The sequence below is a fragment of the Myotis nattereri genome (assembly GCF_964212035.1).
Source record: "Myotis nattereri genome assembly, chromosome: 16".
In the NCBI taxonomy this organism is placed as follows: domain Eukaryota; kingdom Metazoa; phylum Chordata; class Mammalia; order Chiroptera; family Vespertilionidae; genus Myotis; species Myotis nattereri.
Window position 1 is genome coordinate 48,162,250 of NC_138091.1, and position 19,926 is coordinate 48,182,175.

Here is a 19,926-nt window from a genome sequence, read left to right on the forward strand (position 1 = left end):
CCAGCACCCTCACTCAAAATATCAAATCCATGAGTCCAATTCTCATTGTATGTGTGAATACACTCTAAAGCAGTGGTTCCCAACCTTCCTCACTCCTAGATCCTTTAACACAGTTCCTCATGTTGTGGTGACCCCCAACCATAAAATTATTTTCGTTGCTACTTCATAACTGTAATTTTGCTACTGTTATGAATCGTAATGAAAAAATCTGATATGCAGGATGATCTTAGGCGACCCCTGTGAAAGGGTCATTCGACACCCAAAGGGGTCGAGACCACAGGTTGAGAAACGCTGCAAAGATTAAGTTAATCTTTATTGAGTTAACTACTTTCTAATTGGCAAGTTAGGCAAAGGCTAAACTTTCAATTGAATATGCTGCACTGACATTTTCTTTCCCAAACTGCTAGTCTTTGCCTTGCAATTCTTGGCCAGCTGCTGTGCAATACCACTAAATGAGTGCCCTTTAAAACACAAATAAATGCTTTTGACTTAGACAATTTTTTGTGGATTACAGAGTTTAGATAATACACAAAAAAGGAAGAAAAAGGAGACTATTGGCTTTTGGTCCTCTGCTTCAACTTTAGGACCCAACTGTCTATTTATACAAACAGTCTAGACTTGTTATCTTGCTGCATCATGTCTCAGAAATGTAAGTGGAGGGAAACCAGTTTGGCAAGATAGTAAGGGAACAAGATAATGGGTTTAAATGATGAAATAGGAAATCCGTTCCTGGGTGGTGTTTGGCAGTTTAATGTTGCAAGGGGTGGGTGTGGGGATATGGGATTGTGGCAAGGAACTACTTGCCCACTTGGTTCATGGAAGAGCATAGGAGTAGGACTGTAATTCTGGATCAATTTCCCTTCATATCACTTGCCTAGTATATAGTAAATACATAAATTTTTCATTAGAAAAATGATTTTAAAGACATGCTAAAAAAATAAATAATGAAATGAATATGAAGTCTTAATTACAGAATAGATTACTACTTTTATTTCTGTGCAAGTCTGAAATAGTTTGTCTGGTTTTTGTTAACTGTTCCCATGATGCCATTTCTCTCTCAAAGGGACTGCAGATTTAAGTATGTAATTTGTTGTATTTTTGTTTTTGTTCAAAATCCTTCATTAGATCTTGAAGTGTTAAATAGAGCTCAAGTAAGAGGCATGCTTCCTGCCTCTTCTATGGTGTCAGTAGCTAATGGAGAGTGGAACAAAGGAGTGTTATTGTGCAATCAGAATTGTCTAACAAGAGATTGCTATCAAAGACCAAGGAAGGTTCTAACAAAAAAGTTACATAAAATTACTGCCTTTTTTAGCAAGTAGAATGAATATTACCTGTAAGATAGTATCAATTTTTTAAAATATATTTTTATTGATTTAGAGATGAAAGGACAGAGAGAGAGATACATCAATGATGAGAGAGAATCTTTGGCTGCCTCCTGCACATCCCCACTGGGGATCAGGCCCGCAACCTGGGCATGTGTCTGACCAGAATCGAACTGTGATCTCCTAGTTCATAGGTCGATGCTCAACACTGAGCCACGCCAGCCAGGTGATAGTATCAATTTTTAAGCAAAATAATCAGTTGGGAAAATAGACTTTTAAAATGTTTTAAACTTTTTCTTTGGTCTGCTACTTGATAAGTTTATTCAGAAACTCTCTTGCTTCTATTAGCACAATTGAAACAATGAAAATGAAGATAAAAGGTTTTGACTCCTACATTCTAAAATAAATATAATTTATCTAATTACTTTAAAAAATCTTCTAATTGCTAGAACTTGTCAAACAAAAATAATGTCCTGGTCCAAGTATGCATAATTTGTGTGAAATGAGGCTAAATGAATCTCTATATAAACTGTTAGTCCCTCTCTGGAATAAGGATCAAACTAATAAGAAAATGAAATTTGTGGGCTTCCCTATTCATTCTTCTTTTCATATATACTGCATTAAGACAGCAGAATTGGAGTATCTTGATCATATCACTTGTGACATCTCGTGAAGAAATGTGGCCTGAAGTAACAATATCACACATACCTCTATTAGACCTCTGTATTATGTCAATAGAACAAGTGCCCATTCCCTTGTTGGATTATCTTGACAAACAGCTCTGACACAGCCTGACACATAGAGAATAAAACAAATGCTACCTGAATAAGAGAAAAATGATTAGTAAGGTCAGAAGTTCTATTGCTCAATGTGGCTTTTTTTTTTTTTTGCAGTATTTTAATTTTAATTTTATTTTTTATTGATTTTTTCACAGAGATGAAGGGAGAGGGATAGACAGTTAGAAATATCGATCAGTTGCCTCCTGCACACCTCCCACTGGGGATGTGCCTGCAACCAAGGTACATGCCCTTGACCGGAATCAAACCCGGGACCCTTCAGTCCGCAGGCCAATGCTCTATTCAGTAAGCCAAACTGGTTAGGGCTCAATGTGGCTTTCTTTTGCAGACTAGACTCCAGCCCAAAGCCTTTTTATCTGCTCTGCTTCCATAAAGGTCTACTTCCTGTTGGGGGCAGGTTGGTGCCAAGGCTTGGCTCTCACACTAGGCACTTCAGTTTACAACAAGCACTTGATGAAGAAGTGCTGCAACCACAGTAGCTATGGAACATCATCACTTTAAAAGCTAGGGATGAAGGGTAAGATATACCATTGGTGATACTCTAATCATCAGGCTCAGAATGGAACACTATGTCTAGACTGGGATTCCCAAATTTTAAGAAGGAAACCATATAGAAAGCAATGGCAATCATTAAAGTATTGGCTTGTGTTGGATTAAATATTCTTTACATTTTGGACTTCAGGAAAAATCATGGGAACTATTTGAAATAGAAGAGAGAATAATATATTGACTGACATGAAGTATTTATTATACTTGATTAAACTGTGACTTTATACATTCTGTAACCTGAAACCACCAGGCCTCTAGTTCATTACAACATATTTGTTTTATTTAAATCAAAACTTGCTGACTTAGTTAACCCTTTATTTTTTTTCTGCTGAGACTTAAAGTATGCTGCACGCATCCATCAAACCACCCTATGAAATGCAAATTAACCTCTGTATTTCAGCATTTCCTGAATCACCTTCTACCACTGAAGATAACTAAAATAATTATCTTGATAATTCCTAATTTGAAATTCCTAAAAAAGGTTATGGGTGGTAACCTAATTTCAAAATCAATAATTTTGAGCTTACTGTTCATAGATGATAGGGTACTGATTTTTCCCCCACTTCCAGGAGAATCAAGATACACATATATACATATGTATGTGTGTTATTATATTTCTTTTGCTAATCAGATAATATATAACCTTCTAAAAATATAGCCATATTTTCCAAAAGTAAAAAAAAGTAGAAAAAAACTAAATGTCCATTAACTGATGAATGGATAAATAAAACATGGTAAATCCATAGAATGGGATACTATTCTATATAATAAAAGGGTAATATGCAAATTGACCCTAATGGCGGAATGACTGGTCGCTATGACAAGCACTGACCACCAGGAGGCAGATGCTCAATGCAGGAGCTGCCCCCTGGTAGTCAGTGTGCTTCCACAGGGGGAACACCGCTCAGCCAGAAGCTGGCTCATGGCTGGCCAGCACAGCGGTGGTGGCAGGAGCCTCTCCTGCCTCCGTGGCAGTACTAAGGATGTCTGTCTGCCAGTTAGGCCCGATCCCCCAGGGAGAGGGCCTAAGCCAGCAGGTGGACATTCCCTGAGGGCTCCCAGACTGCAAGAGGGTACAGGCTGGGCTGAGGGACACCCCAAGTGCACTAACTTTTGTGCACCGGGCCTCTAGTTCAGCCATAAAAAGGAATGAAATGCTGACACATGCTAAACATGGATGAATCCTGAAAACATGCTCAGGGAAAGAAGCCAGACATCAAAGGTCAAATATTATATGATTGCATTTATGTGAAATGTTCATAATAAACAAGTCCATAGAAGGCAGATTAGTGGTTTCCAGGGGCTGGAGAGAGGAGAGAGGGAGAGTGATTGCTAACAGGGACAGGGTTTTTAAAAATATATATATTTTTATTGATTTCAGCGAGGAAGGGAGAGGAAGAGAGAAATAGAAACATCAATGAGAGAGAATCATTGATTGGCTGCCTCCTGCACACCCCCCACTGGGGATCAAGCCCACAACTCAGACATGTGCTCTTGACCAGAATCGAACCCAGAACCCTTTAGTCCACAGGCCAACGCTCTATCCACTGAGCCAAACCAGCCAAGGCTGAGACAGGGTTTCTTTTGAGGATGATGAAAATGTTATGGAATTAGTGGTGATGGTTGTATAATTTTGTGAATATATTAAAAACTACTAAATTGTGCACTTAAAATATGAATTTTATGGTATGTTAATTCTCTCTTCCATAAGTTTAAAAACTGTTTTATTTATTGTTTTTAGAGCAAGAGAGGTAGGGGAGAAAGAAATATTCATTTGTTGTTCCACTTATGTATGCAGTCATTGGTTGTTTCTTGTATGTGCCCTGACCAGGGATTGAACCCGAAACCTTGGCTTATCGGATGACGCTCTAACCAACTGAGCTGCCCAGCTAGGGCTCTTCCATAAATTAAAAAATATAGCCGAAGCCGGTTTGGCTCAGTGGATAGAGCGTCGGCTTGCGGACTGAAGGGTCCCGGGTTCGATTCCGGTCAAGGGCATGTACTTGGGTTGCGGGCATATCCCCAGTGGGAGATGTGCAGGAGGCAGCTGATCGATGTTTCTCTCTCATCGATGTTTCTAACTCTCTATCTCTCTCCCTTCCTCTCTGTAAAAAAAAATCAATAAAATATATTAAAATATATATATATATATATATATATATATATATATATAGCCAATCATGAAAACAATGACAGTTCTAGTGATTTTTAAGCCAGTCACTGAATTTTTGATAAATCTCTATTTCCTTACCTCTAAATGAAGACGTAGGATTAGACGCTCTTTTTAATTTTTCTAGCTTTAAATATTATGCTCTATTTGGAATATAATAGATTTCCATAATTTGGGGATTTCTCAGAGTAAAAGCTTTGTCTATAGTATGAAATATGGAACTACAAGTGAAGATGCCTAGGCATTGCCTGACTAACCTTAAGAATGTTGCTCAAGATATCAAAACCCACGTTTTGGATGGGTTTCTTTTCAAGAGACTAAATATTTCTCTTTAGAAATAAAGAGGAAATCCAACTCCTTGATAAAGCCAAAGATGCCATCAGGATAAAAAGCAGAAGCAGTATAAACCAACAGAATTCAGTTGGCCAGCTCCTAACACCGTAAAATAGGCTTTATCTATAACAAAAGTTTCCTCTCACTCAAAACGGGTACAGTTAAACTCATGATTACCACTCCATTTTCCCTGAGTTTCACATTATTTCTATCATCTTTTTGTGATCTTTCTGCTTTAGTATGTTTAGACTACTCAACTGCAACTACTACTGTCAAACACCAAATCTCATGAGGATTTGTACATAAGCAAGTACTTCAAGTGACCAAATAAAAGTGCCAGACAACCCAAGCTACAGAACCAGGATGATGGTCAGTGGGATAGGACAAAGGACAGCTGCAGAGATGCAACACAAAATAGTTTCAGGCTATTTTGACTGAAGAGTGAAAATAAAATAAAACCACAATTTATACATGGAAAGAATTTAGTGTTTCAACCAATCACCATGGGGCATATAATTCAAAACACTGAATAAAATATGACTAGAGAAGTATTTGATGTTGGAGTCTTATGCAAAGAAAATCCTTGCAGTTTTAATCAACTCTGTCCTAGCCACCCTTCAGGCTGTTCTACCCTCAGTCTTTGCTATTTCAGTCCATGGCAACTGCATTTTTCATCACATCCCACATCAATCTGTTAGGAAATCCTGTTGGTGCTACCTTTAAATATATATAGAATTAGAACACTTCTCACTGCTCCTACCACAACCAAGACACAATTTTCTCTTTCTCGAATGATTGCAATGGCCTCCTAACCAGACTCTCCAAATTCCAATCTTGCCCCAAATACAATGTATTCTCAATAGCAAGGAGAGTGATTATTTTCAAAGGAGAAACCCAATCATGTCACCTCTGTTCAAAACCCTCTAAAGATTTTCTATTTCACTTAGAGTAAAAGTTGAAGTTTTTACAATGGCCTACAAGGTCTGATAAGATCTGGTTTCCCATTTCCGCTCTGGCCTTCTGTCCTTTTATTCCAACTACACAGGACTATTTATACTTCTTCAAACTCAAGCCCCAGGGCCTTTGCACTTGCTCTTTCCTAGTTATCAGCAAGGCAGGACTCTCTCTGCATCTCTTTAAGTTTGTTAAATGTCACCTGGCTGAAGCCTTCACTGACTTCCCTCAGTCCCCATTTTTTCTTTTATTTCTTATTAAATCTGTTAACATTGGTTAATAATATTCTTTATTTATTGGTTAATAGCATTCTATAAATTTCAGGTGTACAACTTTATAATGTAAAGAGGAAATCCAACTCCTTGATAAAGCCAAAGATGCCATCAGGATAAAAAGCAGAAGCAGTGTAAACCAACAGAATTCAGTTGGCCAGCTCCCAACACCGTAAAATAGGCTTTATCTATAACATACACGCTATTGTGTGCTCACCACCCTAAGCCTAGTCCCCTTCCATCACCATATATTTGATCCTCTTTACCCTCTTTGTCTTCCCCCCACCCATCATTTTTCTTGATACTATTTACCATCTCCTAATACACTGTATACATTACTTATTTACTTTGGTCTGTCTTTCCCCATGAAAATATAAATTCCACAAGTGCATGATTTTTCTTTTGGTCTTTTTATTTACTATTGTATCCCACCACCCAGCACAGTAGATGCTGTGCAGAATGAGTGCTGCATGAACTCACCGGTTTCACCAAGGTCACTGCTCTGAAGAAACGTACGGCAGCGCTCCTTGTGCTCCTCGAGGGAACTTCTCTGCTTGTAACTCCTTCCGCAAAACTCACATTTATAGGGTTTCTCAACTATAAGGAGAGCACAGGGGGCACTCAGAGACCCTCAGGGTTACAGAACAAATGGTGCATTGGAGTTCCATGAAAACTGCTCACTAGGAATGAGACTTCTGAGGGCAGCCAGAGAATTTGGATACTTCTGCAATTCCATTACTTTTAAATTTAATAAACTGAAGTTTGGTTATGGTCTCCGATGAATTATGATATATTCTTTGAAAGGACAGTCTCCTTTCACAGATAACAGGATTTGGATTTAGTGATTATCACTGAATATAGTGGTTTGGCTCCAGATCCAATCTTGGTTCTTTAGAGAATAATATGGGGCCTTTTTTTTTTTAAATAATATATTTTATTGATTTTTTACAGAGAGGAAGGGAGAGGAATAGAGAGTTAGAAACATCGATGAGAGAGAAACATCTATCAGCTGCCTCCTGCACATGTCTTACTGGGGATGTGCTCGCAACCAAGGTACATGCCCTTGACCGGAATCGAACCCGGGACCCCTGAGTCTGCAGGCCGACGCTCTATCCACTGAGCCAAACCGGTGCTGGCAATATGGGGCCTTTTTATTCTTCAAGGAGGTTAGTGTGGTTTAAGAGAGAAACAGGAAGGGATCACTTATTTTGTGATGTCCATCTGGTTGGAAGTAAAAAATGCTCTATGATGTGGGAGTTAGCCATTCAGCTAGAAATTGATGGCCTTAGAATGTTGACATATTTGGATAAATTTAGCTCATTCTTGCTAGGTGGATATAAAGTCTGTGCTAAATTGATAAAAACTGAGCAATAAACTAAGGATAATTTTGAATAACAGAAATAAGGATAAATTGCAAAAATGACTTCATCTTAATTTCTAAGATGAAATAAAGGTTTCCTCAAAAGTTCATCCATACAATTCAGGCCATTTATCATCCCAACTCTTCCAAATGCTCTATGGCTTAAAATGTCTAAAAAATAACTTCAACTCTGTGTGCAGGGCTGGCCTTTCTGATTTGTTGATAAAATGTACCCTATAAATTTGTCAGAGTTTTAGAAACTGAGATTTTTATTTTCTAATTCTCTTGCTCTGTTTAAAACAGAGCCTTTGGGATTTAAAGCACTAAAAGATCTTTATGGAATCCCAAATTAAAATAAATGTAGGTTTGCTAGGGCTAAAAATGTTAAGTTTCTGCATAAATTGGTGTCTTCTAAAATCTGTCTTAAAAACGACTACTACTGTTAGATCTTAGTTGAAAAAAAGCAACAGAAGAGAACTATTCTAACTTTTTGGACCAAACTCAGTCTTAATTCATTTCTTTGAACACTAAGCTGTAAATAAAACTCTTCTTTTGCTACTTATGATGTCTCACGGTGGATTTTGTTGGGGCAGATTTGATTATTCCTTAGTCTCTAAATTGTGATCATTTGAGAATTTGGGGCTGAGTTTTAGTCAAAGCAATGTGTGGATTGACATAAAAACAAACCTTTCTTTTTCTTCTTCAATTAAAATGTTGTCAGATAACATCAAGAACATGAGGTCCCAAATTTGAAAAATAAAGTCAGTTTTATTTTTCTAGGAGGGAAGTTCTAAATGTTGAAAACAAATTTATCATCTTGCTTGGTTAAAATAAGAAGTGAAAAACAAGACAGAACATTGTTTTTTATGAATTCTTATTGCTGCTCCTCTTTTAGAGATTAAAAATAATAAGGTTGATCAAGAAGAAAGCTGAGTTTAAGAAATTTAGCCCATGTACACCTAAAACTAATACAATGATATGTCAATTATATTTCAATTAAAAAGAAATTTAGCCAAGAATGGCCAAAACACTTCAAGTTTAGCCCAGAATAGCCAAAAGTAACCACCTACTAATGATTTATACCGTTGACAGTTTTACATAATTTACAAACTATACAACATTGGCTTGTCCAGACTTTGAATGAAAAGTATGTGTGTGTTTTCAAGGAAAATAATATTTTAATAAAGTTTACCATAAGAAAATACTGATGGCTCTAATTTTTTTGCCAAAAAAAAAAAAAGTTAAAAAGGCATTTCTATAAGGCAGGCTCTTCTTGTCTGTGTTGTTCTCTAGGGGAGCAAGGATGGGAAGGAGATGATCATCCCCATTGAGCCAGACGGAGAGCAATTAATGCCTTAATGGAAGTGTAATTAGCCCTAAAGGTCTCTGCTGTTGTAACCCTTCAACAGTAATGACAGATGAAAGTCTCCATACTTAACTCTTTCTAGTTTCCGCAATGGGCGCTGAGAAACATTTACTAGATATGGAATGCTCCTTGCTCTCACTTACCAGAATGTGTTCTAAGATGACCTGTGAGTGCATCTCTTCTCTGGCATGCGTAGTTGCAGAGGTGACACTTAAAAGGTTTTTCCCCTGTGTGCAGTTTAATGTGGCGGAGGAGGTTACCTTTCTGAGTAAAAGATGCCCCACACTGATTACACTGGAATGGGCGTTCACCTTTAAAAAGGACAAAAAGGAGATTTCTGATCACTGGCAAATGGTGAAGCCTATGCACAGATTAGATGCTTATGGCAAAAACTCACTTTTTAGACAGTCTGTTTTTATTGGGGTCAACTCAGAGCTGTATTTCCAGGCAAACATAAGACTTCCTTATGAAAACTTCCCTCCAGAACAGAAAAAGCACTCACCTTGCAAGGCTATTTTAGGTATCACCTTGTCTTGAATCAGAGCAAAATAACAAAAATAAGAGTAGCTCTAGAAGAGCTTTCTAGATGTAAATTTTTACATTACTCAGCATTCCTTTAAAATATCTCAATTTGAAAAAAGAGCCACAGACTAGCTACTAAGGGAGAGAAATACTTCTTTTAAAAGTATTCATAACAGATGGAATCTATTGGGCTCAATGGGTGTTACATTTGTATGCATTTCCATAGACTATTGTCTGAAAATAAATTTTTTAAAACTGGTAATAAAAACGATATCCTCTCATCTACCAAATTTGAACCCAATATAATGAGGTCTGCTTTCCATAGAATTTATGCAAAAACATAAGAAAGATGCTTAAGAAGTATATTACACAATTCAATTCCTACTTATTAACTGAAGAAAAAATATTTGGCTAACCTAGAACACTGCTCTCTACACTCCTGTTATAGCATTTGCAATGTTTGCCAAATGCATTGTGAAGCAGAAATAAAAATTACTGGGTAAATGGAAATGCAGAGAGGGAGAGATACATCAAAATTATTGCAAAAATCAATGAAAGTAATCAAAAGTTGTCCCACGTTCATTTCTCACATGGTTGCATCAGGACAGTTTTCAGAAGAACGGATAAAGGAGACTATTTACCAGTGTGGCTCCGCTTATGAACCATTAAGACATTGAAGCTAATGCAGGATAGTCCACACACATCACAGTTCATCTTGCCACTGGTCGGCCTGCTACTATCATATGAGACAACATGTCTCTCCAACTTAATGTTTTCATATTCATTATACTCTCTGGAATAGCTGTAAGGAATTTCAGGCTCTTCTGCATTTCCCATGGGCTCTGGCTTCAAAACATTCTCATCCCTTTCACTATATTCATCTTTCACTTTCGTTGAATCGTCTGCAGGGAGGAAAATGCAAGAAATAAACAATGATTATATTTGGATCTATCAAGGCAGCTCAGAGAGCAGACTCACAACTGACAATTAAATACCAAATGAAGCTAACATAATATTGTACATATACAAAACAAGGAAATACCATTAAGATGATCATTCATCATTGAAATTCAGAACCATAGTCAGGGAAAACACACATACACACACACACACACACACACACACACACACACACGACAGTATTTTAGGCCATTCAGAAAATAAGATATAATAGATTTTAGCTATGACTTCTCAAGCAACTATAAAAAAAATCATTTTGAGCAACTCTTCTCCAGTACTGGGGAGAAGAAAAGTTTTCAGATCTAGTACCTTTTTTGGTGGCTTCAGTTAAAAGCCAAGATGATATGCTCTTTGGTTTCAAGAAGAAAGTACTGTTTTAATTCTTCTAATGCATCCATTTTAAACCACTAAGATTGAAAGTTGAATAATAACTACAGCTCTTCTAATTTTAAGCCATGCTTTGCCTCTTCTCTTTCCATGTAGATGAACTGCTAAAATGAGTCTTATCTGTCTTGGAACTGATAAAGAGACAACATTGAAAGTAGAGGAAGCTGGCAGTACTAGTGAAATACTGTTGAGAAAGATAAAAGGAGAAGTAATTCTTTAACATAACCTTCTGAGGAGTCACTTTCATTGACATAACTAAATGGAGCTCAACCTAAGCAAGGGGAAAGGGACCTATACCAGCTAAACTCAAGATCCAAGAATTGTAGGACTGGATAGGGAAGAGGGTCTGGTCTAAGTTGGCTGACCAGGTACTATCTTTAAAAGAGTCGCAACATAAGAACATAAGAAATGAACAAGGCAAATCTATGTACTGACACTAACCAAACCTAATATTTGCCTGATGTGATAATAATAAACATTTGTAAGGGATTTTTCATATCTAAAACATGCTGCAGAAATGCTTACTTTCTAAAATATTTGTACTTAGAAACTGGAAGTTATACTTCCTCGTGAGGAATCATAAATCAATGGAATTTTAAGGCTGGAAGGGAATTTGGAGATTATCTAAATTCCTTGTTTTTCAGATAAGAAAATCTGGGAACAGAGATGTTCTTGGTGATTTGTTTAAGATTACAGGGCCAGTTAACAGATAGGATTAGAATGCTGAAGTTGGATTTGACCTCACACACTCGGCACATCAAGTCTAAGTAGCTCATTACTGACATATTCCACACTCCACACTCTCTCAACGGTGTAGATGTTAAAAACCAAAACACTCTGAAGAAAAGATATTTTAAAAAACTACATCCCTTCAAAAACACCAGTGAGTGCAGCTCCTGTTGCCACATAGGAGGAAGTACAACTGCAGCTGTGCCTGGCTTACTACCTTCAACCAAGTTTCAATTTTCACTTCTATCAAGCTTACCTTTCATCTATCTTAACTGTGTTTGCTTAATAGAGCAAGACAGGGCCTAACCACCACCAGAGGAGCCATTGCTGCAACACTGTCCCACCACTTCTCACCACGGTTCATGGTTCACAACCTCTCTCTCACTCTGATTAAAAGAGATGTAGGACGCAGGACAGTGCCAACATCTTTCAAATTTGCTCATCCTGTGCATCTGGGTTATATATGAATTGATATCCATTTCCTAGATGGAAAGAGGTTCATTCCTTTCTTTCTCTAGACAGGTCTTGCCTGCTTTCAGATGAAATTTGTTTGCTTAAGTGTTTGGGTTGTTTGTTGTTTTTTTAAGAAAAGGGTGCACCTGAGGTGTGTACTCTCCTCCCTTCCTCCATCACTCCAGCTGTGGGTGATATCCCACCAAAGCTTGAGTGCTCTTCAGTTTGCATGTAGGCGTTAAAAAGAACCTCAACGGAAAACTTCAGCTACAGAAAACCAAAAACAGCAGATAGAAAAAAGCCAGCAGAAAATAATCCTTTTAATTTGGGTTATAAATGTTAATATGAACAGACTAGGCCATTCCATGGTCAGTGACAATTTAAAACAAGTAAGATCAACATGTTGGGTCTTTCTAAAAACACAGAACATAAGAGAATTAGTTGCACCTTCCCTCAGGATTTTGGCTTCAATGAACTTGACTTAGAACTCAAGACTACACTGACAAGGCTCAAGATAAAATCTCAGTGCTTGTCCTATGGGACTTAGCTGTAGAACAAGGAAGACAGTATTTGAGAACAAGGGCCCTAAGGGAAAATGGATAGGCATTAGAGAAGTTCCTTGGACTTACTGGACCAAAAGAGTTCTCAGTATAGATGCTGGTTTGCCTTTAGGGCCTTACCAGTTATTTATTTATTTATTTATTTATTTATTTATTTATTTATTTAAAGAGGGGAAGGGGGGAGAGAGAGAAACATCGATGTGAGAGAGTAACATGGATTGGTTGCCTCCCATATGCACTTCAACCAGGGATGGAACCCTGGTATGTGCCCTGAGCAGGAAATGAACCTATGACATTTCAGCGGACAGGACAATGCTCCAACCAATTAAGCCATACTGGCCAGGGCTAGGGTCTTAACAGTTTTAGATTAAAAATCTGGATGGCTTCTCTGTATGGTTATAGGAGATCAACAATTAATTATGGTTTACCATGTGAAGGTAAACAGAGTCAGATATTAGAATATATCAGTATCTAAGATACAGCTGGCATTCCTGAGAGATTATTGGGTTTAGCACCCAGCCTCCAAATATAGTTCATCAAAACCACCAGAAAGACACTAGCCTGCTCTAAGGAAGAGATTCTATCCCCTAGGACAGCGGTTCTCAACCTGTGGGTTGCAACCATCGGAAAACACATATAGCATATCAGATATTTACATTACGATTCATAACAGTAGCAAAATTACAGTTATGAAGTAGCAACGAAAATAATTTTATGGTTGGGGGTCACCACAACATGAGGAACTGTATTAAAGGATCACGGCATTAGGAAGGTTGAAAACCACAGCCCTAGGAGGTAGATTTATTGGAACAGAGAAAAAGAGGGCATTTTACTTATTAACTCTTAAAAATATTAATACACTAGTGGCCTGGGGCACGAATTTGTGCACATTGAAAGGAAATTAGAAGAAATATTTTAATATCGCTATTCGTTCTTTCTCTATAATTGAAGTGTCAACCAAATTTACGATCGACAATGACAGATGGAAACACACGCGTACGACTGGTGTCAGCGAGAGCTTTATATGTATCGTGCATGCATAAGTCAACTTAGCCTTTTATATATATAGAATAAACTTGCTTAATTAGACCTGCTTTCTGATTTAGCTAAACTTTTTCCAGCCCAGTGAAGCACCCCAACTTCTCTTTCAGGTAATCGTCAGCAACACAGCAGTAAATATTAACACGAAGCAGATTATTATTGTAGATCACGCAGGGAGAACAAAGGGTAAAATATTTAACTGTAGCAGTGTTTGACTATATTCTGCGCAGTGAGAAAACTTGAAGTCATTTTCAAGGTCCACCATTTCTTACTTCTTTTCAGTTGGGTCAAGTTTCTAAGCTTTCTAAATCTCCATTTTCTGGCTAATGAAAAGAAAACAGGATTCCACAGTCTTCTATCTACTTACTCCAGGACTTCCGTGAGGATCAAATGAAATGAGGCACAGGAAAACACTTCGGAGACACTTGGTTAGTGTAAAATGTTTGCACCTGTCTATAAAGCAAGTCGTGTTCCTGGGCTGAAGAAACTACAAGGAGGCTAGTCACCAGGAAGAGGAAGCTGGGCGTTGCTACGTGACATCATTACCCAGAGCCCACAATGACCATTTCAAGCTGGGCTGGGTTGTGGGCCACATTTTGTGCCATGGTGTCTCAGCAGAGTTGGCTGCAATTTGGTGGGCTGTCACTCCAGGGTGGTGGTGGGGCCTGTGTCCCACTTGGGGGAAGCCAAGTGTTTTGTGGGCACCAGGTATGCGGTGCCATTTCTCTGTAAATGGCCAGTGCACATCACGGCAGCTCCTGCATTGAGTATCTGCCCTTTGGTGGTCAGTGCGCGTCATAGGGACTAGTCAGATAGTCAGACACTTAGCATATTAGCTATATATATATAAAATGAAACTTGCCATCTTTGAACCCAAACCTGCTTCTAATGTATGGCTTTTTTAAAAAATATATTTTTACTGATTTCAGAGAGGAAGGGAAAGGGAAAGAGAGATAGAAACATCAATGATAAGAGAGAATCATTGATCGGCTGCCTTCCCACACTGGAGATTGAGCCCACAACCTGGGCATGTGCCCTTGATCGGAATCGAACCCGGGACCCTTTAGTCTGCAGGCTGGTGCTCTATTCACTCAGCCAAACCGATAGAGCTAATGTATGGCTTCTTTATATTTACAAATGGCATTCCTTCTTTTGGTCTCCAAGCCTTGAAACTTGAATTCTTTTCCTTTCAATCTCACATCAAGTCAGTCTCCAGGAACTATAGATTCTATGTCCTCAGGCTCTCTAAGATGCCAAGTCCTCTCTTCCATTCCACTTGCAATTCAGTTTAACCTCTCATTTCATCATATCTATACTATACTCATTCTCCCTCAAAATTATTTTGTAGAAGATGTACTACAAAAGTAATCCATGCTTACTGTTCCTATAGCCTCAAAACTGGTGTAAAATTCCCTGTAATCTGGCTTCAGCCTGCATAATTCACTGATTCTGCGCCCCTGAAAATTAATAATTTCCTGATTCCTAAATCGAATGGCCTTTTGGTACTATTCTCCCCAATTATTCTGGAGCCTGACACTATAGATCACTATTCCTGTTCTCCTCTACTTATACTTCTCCAATGAAACTATCTTCTTTCCTTGACTTTCAGATTGTTTCTTTACAGCTCCTTTTCCTCCCTCTGCCTCCTACTGTCCTTAACTCTCCCCCCCCCCCGCCACACCCTCTCCCCTATGGCAATTTCATCTACTCTTAAGGCTTTAACTAGCATTTTATATGAATAATCCCCAAACATATATCCCCAGGTATAATCTCCCCTTCTTCAGACTTCTATTTCCAAAGGCCTTCTATTTATCTTCTCAGTTATTCAGGCTAGAATCTTTACAGTCATCTTTCCTTCCTCTTGTTTGTGCCCCACATTTAATCACTTATTGGTTCTGTTTTTGTACCCTCTGTCCAATCTGCATGTCCATTATCCTAAATATCAGACCCTTTCCATGATCTATTGTGGTGGCCTCCACATTGTTCTCCCTGCCTCTCTCTCTCCTTTCCAGCTCATCCTATGCATTACCACCATATTGTGCTTCCTAAATGATAGCTCTGGCATATCACCGCCCTGTTAAAATTCTTCAATGTTCTACATTGTCAACAAGATAAAATATAAACTCAGAAACAAAGACTTTAAAGGGCCTTTCAATATCTGGCTCCAACCTATCTTTTATAATATTTATTGATTTTTTTTAAAAAATATATTTTATTGATTTTTTACAGAGAGGAAAGGAGAGAGATAGAGAGTTAGAAACATCGATGAGAGAGAAACATCGATCAGCTGCCTCCTGCACATCTCCTACTGGGGATATGCCCGCAACCCAGGTACATGCCCTTGACCGGAATCGAACCTGGGACCTTTCAGTCCGCAGGCCGACGCTCTATCCACTGAGCCAAACCGGTTTCGGCATATTTATTGATTTTTTAAAAATATATTTTTATTGATTTCAGAGAGGAAGGGAGAGGGAGAGAGATAGAAACATCAACGACGAGAATCTTGGCTGCCTCCTGCAGGCCCCCCTACAGGGGATTGAGCCAGCAACCCGGGTATGTGCCCTTGACTGGAATCAAACCTGGGACCTTTCAGTCCTCAGGCCAAGATTCTATTCATTGAGCCAAACCAGCTAGGACTGTTAACATTCATTTTGATTACTCAGATGTCATGAACCAAACTAAACAACTAAGTATTCTTGATGTCATTATTTCTACTGCCTAAAAGGTCTTTCCCCACATTGCCACAGGTCTAAATCCTACACATCTTTTAAGGCCAAACTAATATGTAATTTTCCCCCAATATGCCGTCCCTGGTTCCCTCAGCCACAAAACAATCTATCCTTTTTTGAGTTACTAATAAACTCGCCTCATCTCCTGTATGAACATGGAAACTACCTGAGGTCAGAAGATACACAGGTTTGGTTTTGTTTTTTAACTTAGTATCCCCTGTAACATTGCTTAACCTGTTTATGTAAGACCAGAGGTTGTGTAGTTTTAAAATAGAAATTTTGGGGGTCTCACCACAGATCTACTAATTGGGAAATTTGCGTTAAAAACATGCTCTCTGGGTAAATCTTAGGCACAGTGAAATTTGAGAACCACTGCTGTAGAGTTTAACACAGTATTCTGCATAAAGTATATACAGAATACCTAGTACGTGAATATACCACTGCATTAGCCTCCTAACTGGCCCACAGAGTATGTGACCTCTATTTATACTATATCCTATTGTCAGATTAACCATCCGGTTGCACTAAAACCGTTGTTCAGAAACTTGCAATAATTTCATTTTGCTTACAGAATAAGGTCCAAACTCCTTAGTGAGATATTCAAAAGGGCCTCTCCAGAACCTGCCCTGACGACACCTGATCATCCCATTTCTCACTACTCACCTTGAAACATCCTTTTTCCTAGACTAGAACCTTGCTACTCAAAGTGAGGTCCAAGGAGAAGCTTGTTAGAAATGCAGACTCTCAGGCCCCATCCCAGACCCACTGAATCAGTTATCATTTTATCAAGATCCTCAATGATTGTTATGCACATTAAAGTTTGAGAAGCACAGTAGCAATATGACTAATCACAGTTTTCCAAACCTCTTCTCCAGTCTTTCCCCCACATCAACATTCTATCCAAACTTCCAGATGCTATTTAAATGCTTTTGCTTCCAGTCTTCCTTGATATCCTAAATTAGAAATTTTTTTTCCAATTCCTGTGCTTTCTCATATACCTACTTTATTCTACTTTATATTTAGCATAATGTTATTAACCTCTACAGATTCACCTTGTATAGTTGATGTGTTCATAAAAGGTTATATGTATAACCAATAATATTGTTCCACAGATTTACCTTATACATTCAGAGATGTGTTTATCTGGCAACATCTAAACGCAAAAAAAATCTTTAAAATCTAGCAAGAAATACTTGAGTATACCTGAGGAACTGCCCTACAGTATCCCGAAATCTTTTGTAAAGTGAATACAGCTTTTGTAATGTGAATAATTTTGATTTTGTAAATTCCAGTCTCTTGTTATATGCATCAGGTTTCTTAGACACGCAGCTAAAATTGCCCCTTGAAAGATTGTCAAGAATCTTCATAGGCCCTAGCAATATTTTGCTTCCTATGGATACTTATTGTTATTCTTTAAACTATACATGTATTTATATTTGCCATTTTGTATGTATGCTACATACCACAATAAAGAATGTTAAAGGTTTCCTGAATAAATCTTTTATAACTGAACTTGTGGAGAAAGGGATATACCAAACCACAAATTGCTGATAAAGGTAATTGTTAAACATTCCCAGAGGGGAGCAAAATATGTCTAAATTGAATCTAACCTACAGAAAATTAACTTCTTTCTAAAGAAACTACTCTAGGGTACAATTGCTTCCATCTTTGTCTATGTTCTGAAGGCCTCTTAGGAAGATCACACACACACACACACACACACACACACACACACACACACACCCCAGAGAATTTTGTAGGCTGAAGAGAACAAAGGCTTGGCTCACTGGGGCTGATGCACATGGTTTCATTTCCTGGGGTGATGGTTATCACATGAAAGGCTTGCACTCCAGAGTAGACATTTTTGGTTTCACCTGAGACATTGCAAAAACAATGGGTCTTGGAAAGGATCCAACATCTAAATCCTTCAGGGGCAATAGCAGCCTCAGCCAACTGTGCCTCAGTTTGTTTTTACAGGCACATAAAATGCTCAGTTGGAGAGAAGAACCTCTCAAAGATGGCAAAGAGAACAGGCCAGTTGGGTGTTTTAGCATGTTGTAAGTAGGAATTTCCCAGTGTAAAAAGAGGGCTCTGAATTTCCACTCTGAACTATGAGATGTAACTGAAAGAAGGACAAAGTTTGGAGTAACAGCCTTATATTTGCCAGAGATATTGTGAGAAGGGACACCAGCCCCCCCCCCCCCCCCGCCCCCAGCCAAAATAAATAAATAAATAAATAAAGGCTGTTAGACAGGGAAGACACAAAAGGGTGATGTTGTTTAAGTGTTTTACAAGGATTGGGGGTCATAACCATGAAATCCTCAGCACATGCAAAAGTCAACTGGATAACAAAGAAGCTTAATCATCTTAATGTGGCATTTTAATGATGCCACTGATTTGCTATGCCAATTCAGAGATAATGAGGCCCTAATGCTACAGATGTTCAGCCAGGCTAAGAGAAAGGGGGTGGGCTTTTCTAGCATGCCATTTTCTAACTATCCAATTAAACAAATTGTGCAAGCATCTAAATAGTTTACCAGGTTTTGACAGCTGTTAATAGGATTTAGAAGCTCAAAGCACTAAAGGGCAAAATGGGAGATATATGGATTGTAGACATTTAGTCTACAGAGTTTGTTGCTGTGACCCAATATAGCACAAATACAGGAACTAGAACAGTTTTCCTTATAAAATTTTGTTCTCTTTTCCCACAATGGCCTCTTTGTATTATGAACAAGAATAGTGAAATTATGGGTCATTTTCATTTTCTAATTTACATTTTTATGTGTAAAGTGAGGAGGGGGAAAAACAATGATATTGTGAGAACTAAAGAATAAGAAGTTTTAATATCTGCTAACCAGTAAAATTATAAAGCTTCAGTTAAAATGAAAGTTTTGGTCATTGATTTAAACAATCCACTGTTTTCTTTTTTCTCTTCTTTAAAATTTAAAGGTATCTAGTAATTTTTAAAACACCTATTTTAAAGTTAGGAAAAAACTATCAAAGATGAATCAGACTAATAAGTGATAAAATATTAGTATCTCAATTGTGGTGAAATAAGAGATAGCAGTATAATATTTGGTTTGGTTTAAATTCTCATTAAAACACAGACTTTTAAATTTGCCCTTAAAGATCTAATTTTCCCTTAAAGAGTACTAGCATTAAAACATGAAGACAGCCAAAACCGGTTTGGCTCGGTGGATAGAGCGTCGGCTTGCGGACTGAAAGGTCCCAGGTTCGATTCCGGTCAAGGGCATGTACCTGGGTTGCGGGCACATCCCCAGTAGGAGATGTGCAGGAGGCAGCTGATCGATGTTTCTCTCTCATCGATGTTTCTAACTCTCTATCTCTCTCCCTTCCTCTCTGTAAAAAATCCATAAAATATATTAAAAAAAAACATGAAGACAGTTTCAGTTGCTAAGGAA

The 19,926-nt window shown here is 38.1% G+C and overlaps 1 protein-coding gene across 1 annotated transcript in view; it reads right to left on the minus strand.

Moving 5' to 3' along the window:
• IKZF3 (IKAROS family zinc finger 3) overlaps positions 1-19,926 on the minus strand; it is a gene marked incomplete at its 5' end in the record, with an annotated part of 78,477 nt that overhangs the window by 16,256 nt on the left and 42,295 nt on the right. The window contains 3 exon segments of the mRNA XM_081109813.1: positions 6,878-6,994; positions 9,267-9,434; positions 10,287-10,547. Coding sequence (XP_080965939.1) covers positions 6,878-6,994; positions 9,267-9,434; positions 10,287-10,547 — 546 coding nt within the window.